This window comes from Pogona vitticeps, chromosome 3, assembly GCF_051106095.1.
Source record: "Pogona vitticeps strain Pit_001003342236 chromosome 3, PviZW2.1, whole genome shotgun sequence".
Taxonomy (NCBI): domain Eukaryota; kingdom Metazoa; phylum Chordata; class Lepidosauria; order Squamata; family Agamidae; genus Pogona; species Pogona vitticeps.
In genome coordinates, this window is record NC_135785.1 from 192,794,381 (window position 1) to 192,808,255 (window position 13,875).

General features: G+C 42.3%; 1 protein-coding gene across 11 annotated transcripts in view; it reads right to left on the bottom strand.

Annotated features, from left to right (window-relative positions):
• DMD (dystrophin) overlaps nt 1-13,875 on the bottom strand; it is a 1,295,019-nt gene that overhangs the window by 718,762 nt on the left and 562,382 nt on the right. For all 11 annotated transcript variants that reach the window (XM_078390471.1, XM_078390476.1, XM_078390472.1 and 8 more), the window contains 3 exons: nt 12,145-12,290; nt 11,543-11,755; nt 10,463-10,576 (listed from right to left, as the gene is read on the bottom strand). In XM_078390471.1, the coding sequence (XP_078246597.1) occupies nt 10,463-10,576; nt 11,543-11,755; nt 12,145-12,290 (473 nt within the window). The remainder of the gene's footprint in view (nt 1-10,462; nt 10,577-11,542; nt 11,756-12,144; nt 12,291-13,875) is intronic.

The following is a 13,875-nucleotide window of genomic DNA, read 5'->3' on the forward strand; positions in this document are numbered from 1 at the left end:
TAGCTTGTGAGGTGGCTTTACAGGCAGGCTGAGCCATAGCTTTTGCAGGTTGAAGGGATTGTTCCCAAAGCTTAAGCCTAGAAAGGCGACGGTGGAGAACTCCATGCTAATGTTCTTACAGTGAGGACACGAGGAGGTTTGGTGAGCTTCACCAAGACAGAATAAACATTTAGTGTGGCTGTCTGAATGTGGGATCTTATTGTCACAGACCACACAATGTTTAAACAGGCCCAAGGGGGGCATGAAATAAGGATAAAATAAGGAAAAATGGGGTGGGACCCTTCGGCCCTGAGGCCAGAACAAATCGTTTAAAAACAATAATAATGTTTAAAAGAAATTAAAAGGAATCAAGATGAAATTCTCTTTCACTTTTAAGACTCACAGAAGCAACAAATACAAGGCTGTCAGTGTGGCAGTTGAAAGAAACTGAAGGGGGACAAGGTACATATACGGAGAGGGAGGGGTCTAAACCAATGTGTTTTTTCACTATCATAGAAGCTCTAGAATCTTCCGATAAGGTTCCGCACAGGAGCATATTACCCAGGGTGTGATTCAAAGAGGCCACAAAGAAGGAGGATAATTATTTTAGTGTCAGAAAGCTGGATAAACATGACAGAAACCAAGGTGTGGCAATAAAACACACTGGAGGAGAAAACTAGAAGAAAACCAGTGTAAGCCATTTTTTCTGTCAAGAAGACTGGGAGAAAGGGTTTGTGACAAACCCAGACCTACTGGGATCTATCACACAGTTACTAAGCTGCCACCAACCATTCCCTATAAAAAGTCACACAGACCAGGGATGGATTTTTAAACAACAAAAGGAATAAGGTTTATTTTAAATACACACAGGGAAAAATAAGCAATCAGGTGAATAAAATAAAGTAACGTGGCTTATTTTCACACACACCAGCATACAGTTTGGTTCACCTAGAACCTTTAACTTAAAGCACAGACCCTGAACCCATCAGTTCTGGCTAACCAACAGACCCCTGAACCTTTCAGGTTGGTACTCTGACACACAGTAGTACCCTGTCAGACACACAGACTCCCACAACAGCTTCTTCTTCCCCAGCTGCTGCTTCGTCCCTCCCAGTGTCTCACAGTCTGTCTCAGCATCTCCTCTTCACCACACAGGCATCACATATTTATACAGTACAGCCCCTCCTCCTGATGTCCCGCCTTCCACTCCCCATAGGATGGAACTTTCCCTCCAAACCCATGACAGACAGGTAACATCAGTGCTGTTATGTAACACCTCCCCTCTTTATAAGTTGTTTTGTAGGGGGAAAGCTAAGGTGCTTTTCACCAAAAAAACAACCTGGGTAAAATACACAATAACAATTATACATACCATATAATACTTCCTTATCCTTATACTCTAAGTTAACCATAGCAATTATGCATTTAAACATTTACCATATACATTACATTCATTTACCTTTATTTATACAAACCAAATTCAAAACCAGGTACATTTAACTTTTGTCATCATTATATACACATAGTCCATGTTCTTTCGCCGTCTTCATTCTTCAGGTCTTCTTGATAAGGCGTCAGCAACACAGTTCACTGACCCTCTGACCACCTTCACTTCAAAGTCATAGTCCTGTAAGTTCAAAGCCCACCTCATAAGTTTGCTATTGTGGGTTTTCATCGTCTTTAACCATTGCAATGGTGAATGGTCAGTACACAGAACAAAATGTCTTCCCCAGATGTAAGGCTTGGCCTTCTGGATCGCGTAGACTATGGCCAAACACTCCTTCTCCACGGTTGCCAAATGTCTCTCACCTTTTTGAAGTTTCCTACTCAGGTAGGACACTGGATGCTGGTCACCATTCTCATCCTCCTGGCACAGAACTGCTCCTACCCCGCTGTTAGACGCATCGGTGTAGATGATGAACTCCCGGTCGAAGTCTGGAGCACGCAGGACAGGATAGTTGATTAACGCCTCCTTCAACCTCTGGAACGCCGCCTCACAGTCGCTGGTCCACGGGATGCGGTCATCAGTCTTCTTCCTCGTCAGATCGGTCCGCGGAGCCGCAATCTCGCTAAACCTCGGGATGAACTTTCTGTAGTAGCCCACCAACCCAAGAAATGATTTGACTTTTTTCTTGGTGTTGGGTTTAGGCCAATCTCGAACAGCTTCTATTTTGGCCTCCAGGGGTTTTATCATTCCTCCCCCTACCATGTGACCTAAGTATTTTATTTCTGGGCTACCCAGCTGACACTTGCTGGCCTTTACTGTTAGCCCTGCTGCACTTAACCTCTGCAGCACTAACTCCAGGTGTATTAGGTGATCTTCCCAGGTATTACTGAAGATCCCTATGTCATCAATGTAGGCCACTGTAAAGTCACTGAGCCCTGCCAAGGTCTGGTCCATCAGCCTTTGGAATGTGGCTGGTGCATTTCTGAGACCAAAGCTCAGGACTCGAAACTCATAGAGACCAAAAGGGCTGCAAAAGGCAGTTTTTTCTTGATCCCTGGGATCAATTCTTAATTGCCAATATCCCTTTACCAGGTCCAATGATGAGATGAACCGACAACCCCCTATGGTTTCAATCAGGTTGTCTAGCCTGGGCATTGGGTAGGCATCAGGAGTGGTTACACGGTTTAACTTCCTGTAATCAACACAAAACCTAATGCTCCCATCAGGCTTGTCCACAAGGACTATTGGAGAGGACCAAGGGCTAGAAGATGGGACGATTATGTTCTCCCTCAGCATTTCGTCCAGCTCCTTCCGCACCTTGTCCCTATAGGGTCCCGTTACTCGGTATGGGGATACTGCCTGCGGGGGTGCATCCCCTGTGTGGATCCGATGCATCACTCCCTTCACTATCCCCGGCTTGTTGGAAAACACCTGTTGATATTTGCTAAGCAGCATTTTTAGTTCTTGCTGCTGGTCTTGGGTGAGTGCAGGACTGATCTTTACCTCCTCTGGGTTGTATTTTACTTCCCCTCTACCCTCCCAGAAGGGTAATTCAGCTTCCTCACTCTCAGCTGCTTTTATAGCAAATAGAACCCTCTGTTCCCCTCTGTAGTAGGGTTTTAGGGCATTCACATGAACCACCCTCCTTGCTTGGTTCTCCTCCTGCTCTATTAGGTAGTTCAGATCTGACATCTTGGAAATGACCCTATATGGTCCTGCCCATTTGAGCTGCAGCTTATTCTCTCTGCAGGGCCTAAGCCAAAGCACTTCCTCCCCTGGGTCAAAGTGCCTCTCTCTAGCTTTGCGGTCATACCATGTTTTCTGTTTGACCTTCTGCGCTTGCAGGTTTTCTGCTGCCAGCTCTAGATTTCGCTTTAGGTCATTCATCAAGGTGTCTATGTAAGTCACAACGTCTTGTGGGTCATCCTGGGTGATCTGCTCCCAATTTTGTTTTATCAAATCAAGGGGCCCTTTCACCCTTCTCCCAAATAAAAGTTCGAATGGACTGAACCCGGTACTGGCTTGTGGCACTGATCGATAAGCAAACAAAAGGGATTGCAGCTTCTGGTCCCAATTGTTTGGATTCTCTGCCAAGTAAGCCCTAATCATGCGCATTAGAGTCCCATTGAACTTCTCAGTTAACCCATTACTTTCCGGATGATAAGCAGTGGTTTCCTTGTGCTTTATTCCACAGATTTGCCATAAGCGTTTCATGAGCTTTGACGTGAACGATGCCCCCAAATCTGTGATTATCTCTGAGGCAAATCCCATCCTGGACATGTACCCCACCAAAGCGTCTGCCACTGTGTTAGTTTCAATATTAGTCAAGGGTATGGCTTCAGGATACCTTGTGGCATGGTCCACAATTGTTAGGATGAACCTGTTCCCCCTCTTTGTGGCCTTGGGCAAAGGTCCCACAATATCCACCCCTATGCATTTGAACGGAGTGTCAATCACAGGCAAAGGGCACAGCTTTGCTTTGGTCCTGTCGCGGTTATTCCCCTGCCTTTGACACACATCGCATTGTTTACAGAACTCCCTGATCTGCTTCCCTATGTCAGGCCAGTAGAAATTCTGTGTGATTCTCTGCTGTGTTTTGTTGACCCCTAAGTGTGCAGCAAACATGTCAGAGTGCCCCCTTTGTAAGATCATGGGGCGATACTTTTCAGGTACCACCAGTTGACTTCTGATCCCATCTCCCCCTTTTGAGATGTTCCTCAGGGTTTCTCTATATAAAATCCCCTTTTTCTCCAGAAATCTCACTGGGGTTTCAGGTGTTAGCTGGGCGTCAGTCACCTGTTCAAAACACTTTTGGAGAGTGGCGTCTGCCTTTTGCTCCTGTCCAAATCTGCTGTCTGTGGTTAAGGTTTCCACCACAGCTTCTGAACTCCCCTCTGCTTCCGCCTCTGGCTCATCATTACCCCCCTGAACTGTCCCCGTGGTGGCTTGTGAGCGTGTAATCACTAGCACCCTTTTCACATGTTCAGCCAGGTCATTTCCCACGAGCACGGCTGCTGGCAGAGTAGATGAAATCGCTATCCGCCAATCTCCCCTCCAGCCTTGAAAGTTGACAGGTACCTCTGCTACTGGCAGAGAGATTACCTGCCCCTCAATACCTGCTACCTTTATGCTCTCATTTGGGATTATAAACTCCCGAGGAATAATATCTGGATGGCACAGGGTTACCTGGGAACAAGTGTCCCGCAGCCCCCTATACTGCCGGTCAAGTATTCCTACGTCCACCCCGGCTGTCTCAAACAACTGAGAATCTGTTTTTATCAGCAAGCAGCGCTTTACCTCCACAAGAGGACCATTTTCCTCAGCCTGCTCAGCATAGGTAGCTGTTCCAGACTGAGTAGCCATGGCAACAGGCTCCCTCTGTGACACTGAGCCTTGCTCTTGCTGGACACAGAACACAGCTTTTGGCTTGGTCCCACTAGAATTCTGAGGCACCATTCCTTTTAGCTGCTTCAATTTCTCACACTCTGAGATCAGATGACCCTTTCCCTGACAGAAATAGCATTTTCTGGTGTATTTTGATTCTCTCTCCTCTTGTTTGGGTTTTCCCTCCAAATTCTGAGGGCTTGGTTTCATGCCTGAGGGCTTCCCTTCACCATGGGCCCCTCCCCCTTGCTGGCTTTTCCCTGATCCCTGAGAGTACTTGCTGTAGGTTTCTTTGGGTTTACCTACAGATTTCCCCTCACCCAAGGGCTTTCTTATTTGGGAGATAAAATCCGCGATTTCTGCGGCTGCTGCCACAGATTTCGGTTTCCTTTCCCTCACCTGGAATTTCAATTCCCCATGCAGAACTGAATAGAACTGTTCCAGGGCTATCAAGTCTTTAAGCTGTTCATAGGTCTCTGTTCCCTCCTGCGACAGCCATTTCTCAAGCAGCCTCACCAATTGGGCCCCCACTTGGGTAAAAGTCTGTTCTGGCTTCTTGGTGAGGGACCTGAACCTTTGTCTCAGCTGCTCTGCATTTATCCCATGTCTTGCAAACACCAGTTTTTTAAACTCTGCGAAATCTTTCATCCGTTCCTCAGGCATCTCGGCATAAACCTCAGCCAGGCTACCACTGATTAAAGACCGCATGATGGTCATCTTCTCAGTTTCCCTCACTGAGAAGTCCACAAACGCTCTTTCCACTAAGGAAAAGAACACCTCGGGACAATCTCCCTTGTGGTACACAGGGAATTTCTTCAGGTCAGCCTTAGACAGTTGGCCCCCCTCAGAATCCCTATTATTATTATTGTTCTGGTTCATCAGTTCCAATCTCTTTAATTCAAACGCCATTCTCTCTCTCTCTAATTCAAATTGCCGCTGTTTCTCTCTTTCCCTTTCCTCCATTTCCCTCACCCTCAGTTCATGCTGTTGGGCTATGAGTATTTTTCTGAGTTCTGGGTCTTGCTCTCCTGTGCTGTCACCTTGCACTGAGCCAAATTCATCCTCAGAACCTTGGTCAATCTGGGGGTCTTTCACTTCACTCATGTCTGCTATCTTGCTTCGAGTCAAGGGCATAATCCCCCCTCAGAACAGGCTGCTTTAAAAAGTCAAGCCTCAAAATAAAACGACCACTTTTTTCCTTCTTGCCTCAGAACCAGCTCTCCCTAGAGATTGCTGCTGTTCTTCAGCACTAAATTTGCAACAGTATCGAGTCAGAGCCTACCCCCCTCTGCTGGGCCTCTCAGCTGGCAAGCTAGCTCGCTGTTGCTACGCAGTTTTGCCTCAGCGTTTTCCCGCCAAAATCAGGCTGCCTCAGAGCACCTTAATCTAAGTCTCCCCAGTTGGCACGTTCTTCTACTAGTGCACCTCCCCGTGAGGTACACCTAGAAGATTACCTACGCGCCTCAGACTGTCCCTGACTGGACCCCCCTTGCTCTGGGCACACCTGCCAAGGCTTTGCTGGACCACTGGACAACTGGACCAGTCGTATCCCACCGCTGCCACCAATCAATGTGACAAACCCAGACCTACTGGGATCTATCACACAGTTACTAAGCTGCCACCAACCATTCCCTATAAAAAGTCACACAGACCAGGGATGGATTTTTAAACAACAAAAGGAATAAGGTTTATTTTAAATACACACAGGGAAAAATAAGCAATCAGGTGAATAAAATAAAGTAACGTGGCTTATTTTCACACACACCAGCATACAGTTTGGTTCACCTAGAACCTTCAACTTAAAGCACAGACCCTGAACCCATCAGTTCTGGCTAACCAACAGACCCCTGAACCTTTCAGGTTGGTACTCTGACACACAGTAGTACCCTGTCAGACACACAGACTCCCACAACAGCTTCTTCTTCCCCAGCTGCTGCTTCGTCCCTCCCAGTGTCTCACAGTCTGTCTCAGCATCTCCTCTTCACCACACAGGCATCACATATTTATACAGTACAGCCCCTCCTCCTGATGTCCCGCCTTCCACTCCCCATAGGATGGAACTTTCCCTCCAAACCCATGACAGACAGGTAACATCAGTGCTGTTATGTAACAGGGTTATCTTCTTGTTATGTTGTAAAGGGAAGTATTAATTGAGCAGTGTGGGAGGAATATATCTGAGAAAGCCAGTGAGCTGTACCTGACAGGGCATCATACTAGAATTTTAGAATATCCCCTCACCCTAGCTAGGGAAACTCATTTGGGGATGGCAATGTTCAAACTCTCCTTGAACATCTCACATACTTTGAAAATCTTATTAGGGTCACTGTAAGTTGGAAGCAACTTCATGATTATGACATGTAACGACAGCAGCAGATCGAGAAGTCAACAAGTTGGATAGTTGCATTCTTAATTAAATGAGGAGAGTAAGATTTGAAAGGAAAAGTGTGAAGTCTGGTATAGGGGAGAATGATAGTCCTAATACAGAAGAGGTCAGAGGAGAAAGAACAATCCGTCACTGGGTATTTTTAAGACCCATCTAGAAACGTGGATGTTTAAGCAGGCCTTCCCTCCAGATAACACTTAATCTTTCTTTATCTATTCTTTGTTATTTTTTCCATCTTGAAGAATTTGCTTATTGTTCATTCCTTATTGTTCATTGTTTATTGTTTAATGTCTATTCCTGTACATTTTTATTTTTTGTTATATGTATATATTATTGTATTTTTACCTGTCTGGAAGCCGCCTAGTGTGGTTGTATTGACCAGACAGGTGGGGTACAAATAGAACAAAATAAAATAAAATAAAATAAAATAAAATAAAATAAAATAAATAAATAAATAAATGAGGTGGCAGAGAGGAAGATTAAGAAAATCAATGTGGCCATATGAATAGACTGGACAAAAGGAATGAGGTTTTCAGATTTCTTTGGACCACAAATTCTGTAATTCTCCATTCTGGGAGTTCTACTTGGCAGACAGATATCATACAGACACCTAAATGTGACTTATCTGCGAGAAAGCCCTTTGAGGAAGGCTTTGAGGCCTAGCTAGGCATAATGCTGTTGGAGATTTTGCAACCTTGCATGCTGTCTCTAGAAGGTATGGACGAAACAGATCTTTCTGGGCTGGGGTGACTGTCAATCGCTAACAGCATTAATCTATAGTTCCTTCCCTGCCTGTGATTCAAAGAGAGCTCCACCTCTATTCTTCTCTCTCTCCCCTCCGCAGTTGTCTGATGGAAGCTGTGAGTCCACTGAGGTCTGTTTGTTCAAAGAGTCATGTTTTTCAGTTTGCTGTTTGATATGTTCAATTGTAAGTAATGGAACTTTTTATTATTTCTCTTACTAATTTCTCTTTTCTTGAGACAGACTTTTTCTTAGTAACTGTTGCCTAAGAGGGAGGTTCTTAAAAATTGGACTGCTGTGTTTTTAAAATGAGTTTTTAATATGTTTTAGGCTGTTTTTATTTGTTAGTTTTAATACTTGCTATAAGTCTTTTTAGTAATGAAATAATTCATTGGGTTTTCCCCTCCCAGTTTTTAATATTGTAAGCCACGTAGAGCCTTCTTGAGAAGACAGATGGAGTATAAATAAATAAATAAACCACCTGTAGCAAACTGATACAGATCAATCTGTTGACAAAGAAAAAAATTCATGGACCCTTCTACTGGGGTAGGCAGCTTGTAGTCCTGTAATCAACGGATTGCAACATGCCTCTCCATTCGCTGCCTTGGGTAAGGCTCCTGGGAGTGGCAGTCCAACAACATCTGGAGAGCCACAGGCTGCCCATCAGTGCATAATTTACTGTATATGGAAGGGGGCGCTGCCCCTTTTCCACAATGAAGAACGTGAAATGCAAAAGGTATGTTAACCTAACCCCAGAGCCACATAGTAAACATCTGGTAGAAACTAAAACTTTCTGGAGGGGTTATAAATCCGATCCTAGCCTATGAGGGATTGCATTGTGAACTGATACTGTCACAAAATGTGTGCAAAATTTTCTGAAAAGGGGAAACATTTAATTTAATTTAATTTAATTGCCTGTCAACAAAACCTTTTGCGGGGGTGGAAAAGAAACTTTACCTGTTCCTGAAGGGCTATGGAGTCCCCTGTGAGCCACCAAAGGGATTCCTTCTCTTTTCGTCTTCAAAGGCTATTTAATTGGGGCTGAGATTTGAGTACTTAACAGGTTGGTTCAGTGTGTTATACTGATTTTAAGAGTATAATTCTAAGCATTTTAATGTATATTTGGAGTCATCCATGAAAACTGGGATTTGAAATGTATTCAAATACTTCAGGACTATGTTTCACACAACTTGTTCAATGAACAAGAGCATTTTTTTCTTTTAAAAAAAAGGCAATAAATTCCGTGAAAGAAATAGTCATAGATTATTACAGGTTACAAGATTCATGGCAATTACAGTCTCTGATGGGATTGTCAGAACGGTTTGTAAATCCTGTGACAGAAATATCAATACTTGGTGATTTCTTAAGCCTCTACAAAGGCTCTCACAGAACTTGTATGCTTTGTGAGAAAAACACAGTTCACAGAGCTTACATATTAATCTGAGGCAGCAGAGCATTTAAATTATCATGGAAAGAAAGATTTGTAAAATACTTCTTTGGAATAGATAATGTACAGTACAGGAAATATAAATAGAATGATTACAGAATCTTCAAAACCAGACAATTTCAAGGAAAATGGAAGTTATTTCAGTCAAATAATTTTTGAAGCTTACAGTATGTCAGTACATTATGTATTTCTGTTGAGCAGGCAAAGTCTTTCAAATTGGTCTTAAGATTCAACCTGTTTCATACAGGCAGCCTAATTAGACAAGCTAGACAATGGCAGGTAAGCATAAAACTCAGAGAAAGGTATAAAAGTAGAACTGAGGAGGTGTATAAGCATAATATATACTACATTAAAAGAGTAACTTGTAGATTGTTCTAGGAAAAAGTCCCACTCTCACCTCTGCACAAAATCAGAGGGAATAGATAAGGTGACATCCCTCTTGACTCCGCCCCTCCTGTCCTATCATAGACTCCTGCCCTAAAGCTCTAAAATGACTGACAGGAGTGACGTGTGGGCTGTCTGCCACACATGCTGATGGTCAAATATTTGAGCTGCTTAAGTTAAGATTATCCACACACTTCGATTTCCAATCACCATGTACGGGTGTGAAACCTAGACAGTAAAGAAAGCTGATAAGGAAAAAAATGATCTGTTTGAAATGTGGTGCTGCAGGAAACCTTGGAGATACCCTCGATTGCCACAAAGATGAAGAATGGTGAGAAAGATAAAAGGCAGCAGGAAAAGAGGAAGACCAAATATGAGGTGGATTGACTCCCTATGAGGGATGATGACACATAAAATGGACAAGTTAAAGCAGTCTAAGAAATGAAGCAGTTGATCCTCATCACTTCAGCCTCTTCTCCACTGCCTCTGAAGTTCATAAGTTATTCTGACCAAGGGGTCAAAACAGACATGAGGCAGATATTCCATCACTGAAGGTTATGTATGTGTGTGCATGTGCACACGGGCACATACAATATGTGTGTATGTGCACATAGACACACAAGCTGACTGCATTTATAGAAAGATATTTGCTTTGTTTAACTGTATTTATGAAATGTAACAAAAAGAAAGAACTTACTGTGCATTGTTCCAGTTGTTTTTCAAGAGCTTCTGAGTCTCCAAGGGCAGGCCACTCTTCTTTTAGGAAAACATCCACTTCAGCCATCCATTTCTTCAGTGTTTTAGTGTCATTCTGTTTTTGAAAAAATACTGCATTGTATTATAAGAAGCATTTCCTAATGAGAAAATAATTCAGCAGGGCACTAGGGCTAAAGACAAAGAGCAATTTAAGATTTGCAATGCATCTCCAAGAGGTTTGTATTTATTTAGAAATGCAAATGAGCAAAAACATATTTTGCTTTATCTTTTAGAACTTGCTCTACAGTTTCTACTTATTCTCATGTCAGAAAACAATGGTTCTTTATGGCTCTGCCTTCCAGATTTTTAAAATGAAAATATAGCAGCTGGAATCCTGTTACTGCCACTCCACATTCATAATGCTGATAATGTCATCAGCAAAGGACTTCAGTATTGAATTAAAAGTCTCCCCCCATCCTCCAGAGGCTCCCTAGGAAACCCTTTTATTCTGGGCAGCAGCAACTTTCAGACATTAAAGGCTTCCCTTATGTTTCAAGAACCCCAAAGACTGCTCTAGGTTGAAAGGGGATCCCCAGGGAGCCTTGGAAGCTGAGAGGGATGGATGGGAAAATTTTAATTGAAAATTAAAGCCCATGGCTGATGGTATCTTCAGCCTCACATCTGTAGAACTACAGGACAAGGATTCCACTCAACAAAATATTTTTATATGTGTATACTATGCATTATCAGTAGCCATCATTCGTGTTTATGAATCTGGGATGGAAGGTTAGATAGACTATATCTTTTTCATGACATATGACATATTTCATTATATATCTTCCTCATAGAAGGACCTTTCTGGACAGCCTTTCACCATGAAAAGATGAAGCTGGACAATTAGGATATTTTTTTATAAGAGTAATAGTACTATAACATAAATTTGATCATGTAAATAAAAGGAGGAATACCTCATCAGTTGCCACCAGCCAAAAATATTCTAGCAAAATTGTCTAAATTCTAAGATTATTTTTGCTCTTCTCTATATTGTAGATTGAAGAAAGGCATTGGGAGCATAGCTGACCTGGAATTTTTGCAACTTAGTTATCAGTTCCTCGTGTTTTTGACAATTTTCCACCAGCTGAGCGGACAGTTTTTTCCAACGACCAAGGATCCCCTCGACTTCTGATCGATACTTCTGACTGAGCTCTGCAGGAGCTTTCCGACACATTTCTTCCACTGTTTTGTTTAAATAGTTGAGTCCATTTTGTTGTTCTTGAAGGGAGCTTTGTAAAGCCTATGATATAAAAAATTAACAACACAGTGTTTTTTAGTAGCACTAGGGTGTCTAATATGTAGAAACTACTCAGTATTTTTTTACTTTGTATAACTCTAGCTAAAATTCTCTTGCACAGCTACACAAATGGTGTACCTTTTGGGGGCAAACTGTCCCAAGTTAAGAAATTGCCACATTGTAAGTTGCATTCTAAGCAAGACAACTCGATAATGTGTATAACGGTTTCTTAACTTAAAGCAATTTCCCTCCAGAAGATACGCCATATATGTTATACCCACATAACCAGACAAGGGAGATACAGGCACCCAGTTACAAAACTACCAAATTATCTTCTATATTATGTCCAGGTGTTTATCGATCATTTATAACATCATGCTCTTGGTGTTTACCTTTAGATCCTTGAGTCTTTGCTCCATGATTTCTAATGTTGTGACTGTAACACGAGGTATGGAGAGTTTGGCTTCTGACTGCTGTATCCACAAGCGAATGGTGTTCATGGTTTCTTTATACTGTACAGGTGGCAAACTATCAAGAGCTGTATGCAAAGTGAAGGGGAAAAAAGAACATTGTTTTATTTCATATAATTCAATTGTATTGAACCAAAAAAGACTAAGATGACAATTATGGCCTTTCTGTGCATTGGAACCACCTTTCTCTCCAAAAGGAAGGCAAGTGAGGCAAGTTGGATTCAACTGGGATCCCTTCTCATCTTGCCAGTCTTCTTCAGCAGTGGTGTCAGACCCTCTCCGGTTTACCAGTGCACAGCCAGTATACTGCATATCTGGGCTGCATTTAAGGTGCTGGTTCTTATCTTTACAGCCCTAAACAGTGTGAGATCTGGTTAACTTACGGATTGTCTATTCCTATGTATATGTTTTCTGATGTGCTCTAATCAACATCTGAATATCGTGCTTTCCGATCCTCTGACGTTTAAATACCACCTGATAATAAGGAAGATCAGAACCTTTTATCTTCTGACAACTTTTAGGAATGCCACCCTAGGAAGTGCCATATGGTCCCAATAAAGAACAGACTCTAGGATGAGCAAACTGACTTTTGCCAAGGATAACAAGCAGAGAGTGCGCATTGAGCTGAGGTGAAGGGAGCACCACACTGAATTCATGGGTCTTTTTTTTTTTAATTGCAGTGAGCTAGCATGGCAAAAAGGAAGTGTTTATAAACATCACCAGATTCTTAGGTTATTTGGATACTAACTACATGCATCCTTTAAGTTTTGAAGTACTGTATGGTTCTTTTTCAACTTCTATATGATGTCATTAATACTAGATGAAAATCAGTGGAACACAGCTTCATACAGATGTGTCCTTGTAGCAGGCAGCACTAGGGCCCCCAATATTACTGTATTGCTACTCCAGGCCCCATAAATTGGGGTCTGAAGTCACATCCTGCCTGGGGCATTATTTTTCCTAATGCTAGTCCTGACCCCATCACTGAGCAGTAAACACTTGACCTGTCAAGAAACCTTTGAAACTGGCTAGACATTCGTTTCATTATTTTCTTCTGCAATATCTGTCTGAAAGTTCTCTCCTGTTTTAACTTCTGTTTTCCTCTTTAAACTGGTTTACTATTTGCTAGTGAGCAACTCTTTGCTCTGTTTTTGCTAATTATTACTTTTTATAGTTCTTTGCCAGTTTTATTTCTTTTTGTACTTAAAGCGGTGTTAAAAAATTATTGTCAAGATTAACTCAAATATCAACAAGTTAGGCCACAGGAAATGCTATATTCTCATATCTCCTGTTATTTAGAAATGTAGCCCTCTGTGTTCTTTTAAAGCTGTTATTAGAATTGCCAATATCCTTTTTATGGCTTATGTTATTACATTCAGCTATCTGTAAAGAAAATGTTCTCTTTAGCACATCTGTTAAATGCTTAGATTAGAGCCGAAACCACAAGTAGTATTTCATTGAACTGCCCCCATTAGAATGGCATTGCAGATGTCTTTAAATAGGTTAACATCTGTGAAAGCACTCGGGTACAAAATAAAAATCCATTCCAATCAACCTGGAGTTTTGCCATTGACTACAATGGGATGTGTTTTGCATGTAAGTAAAACTGATACCTCCTGTCTTCAATGGCCATTTTAATTTAGCCAGCAAGAA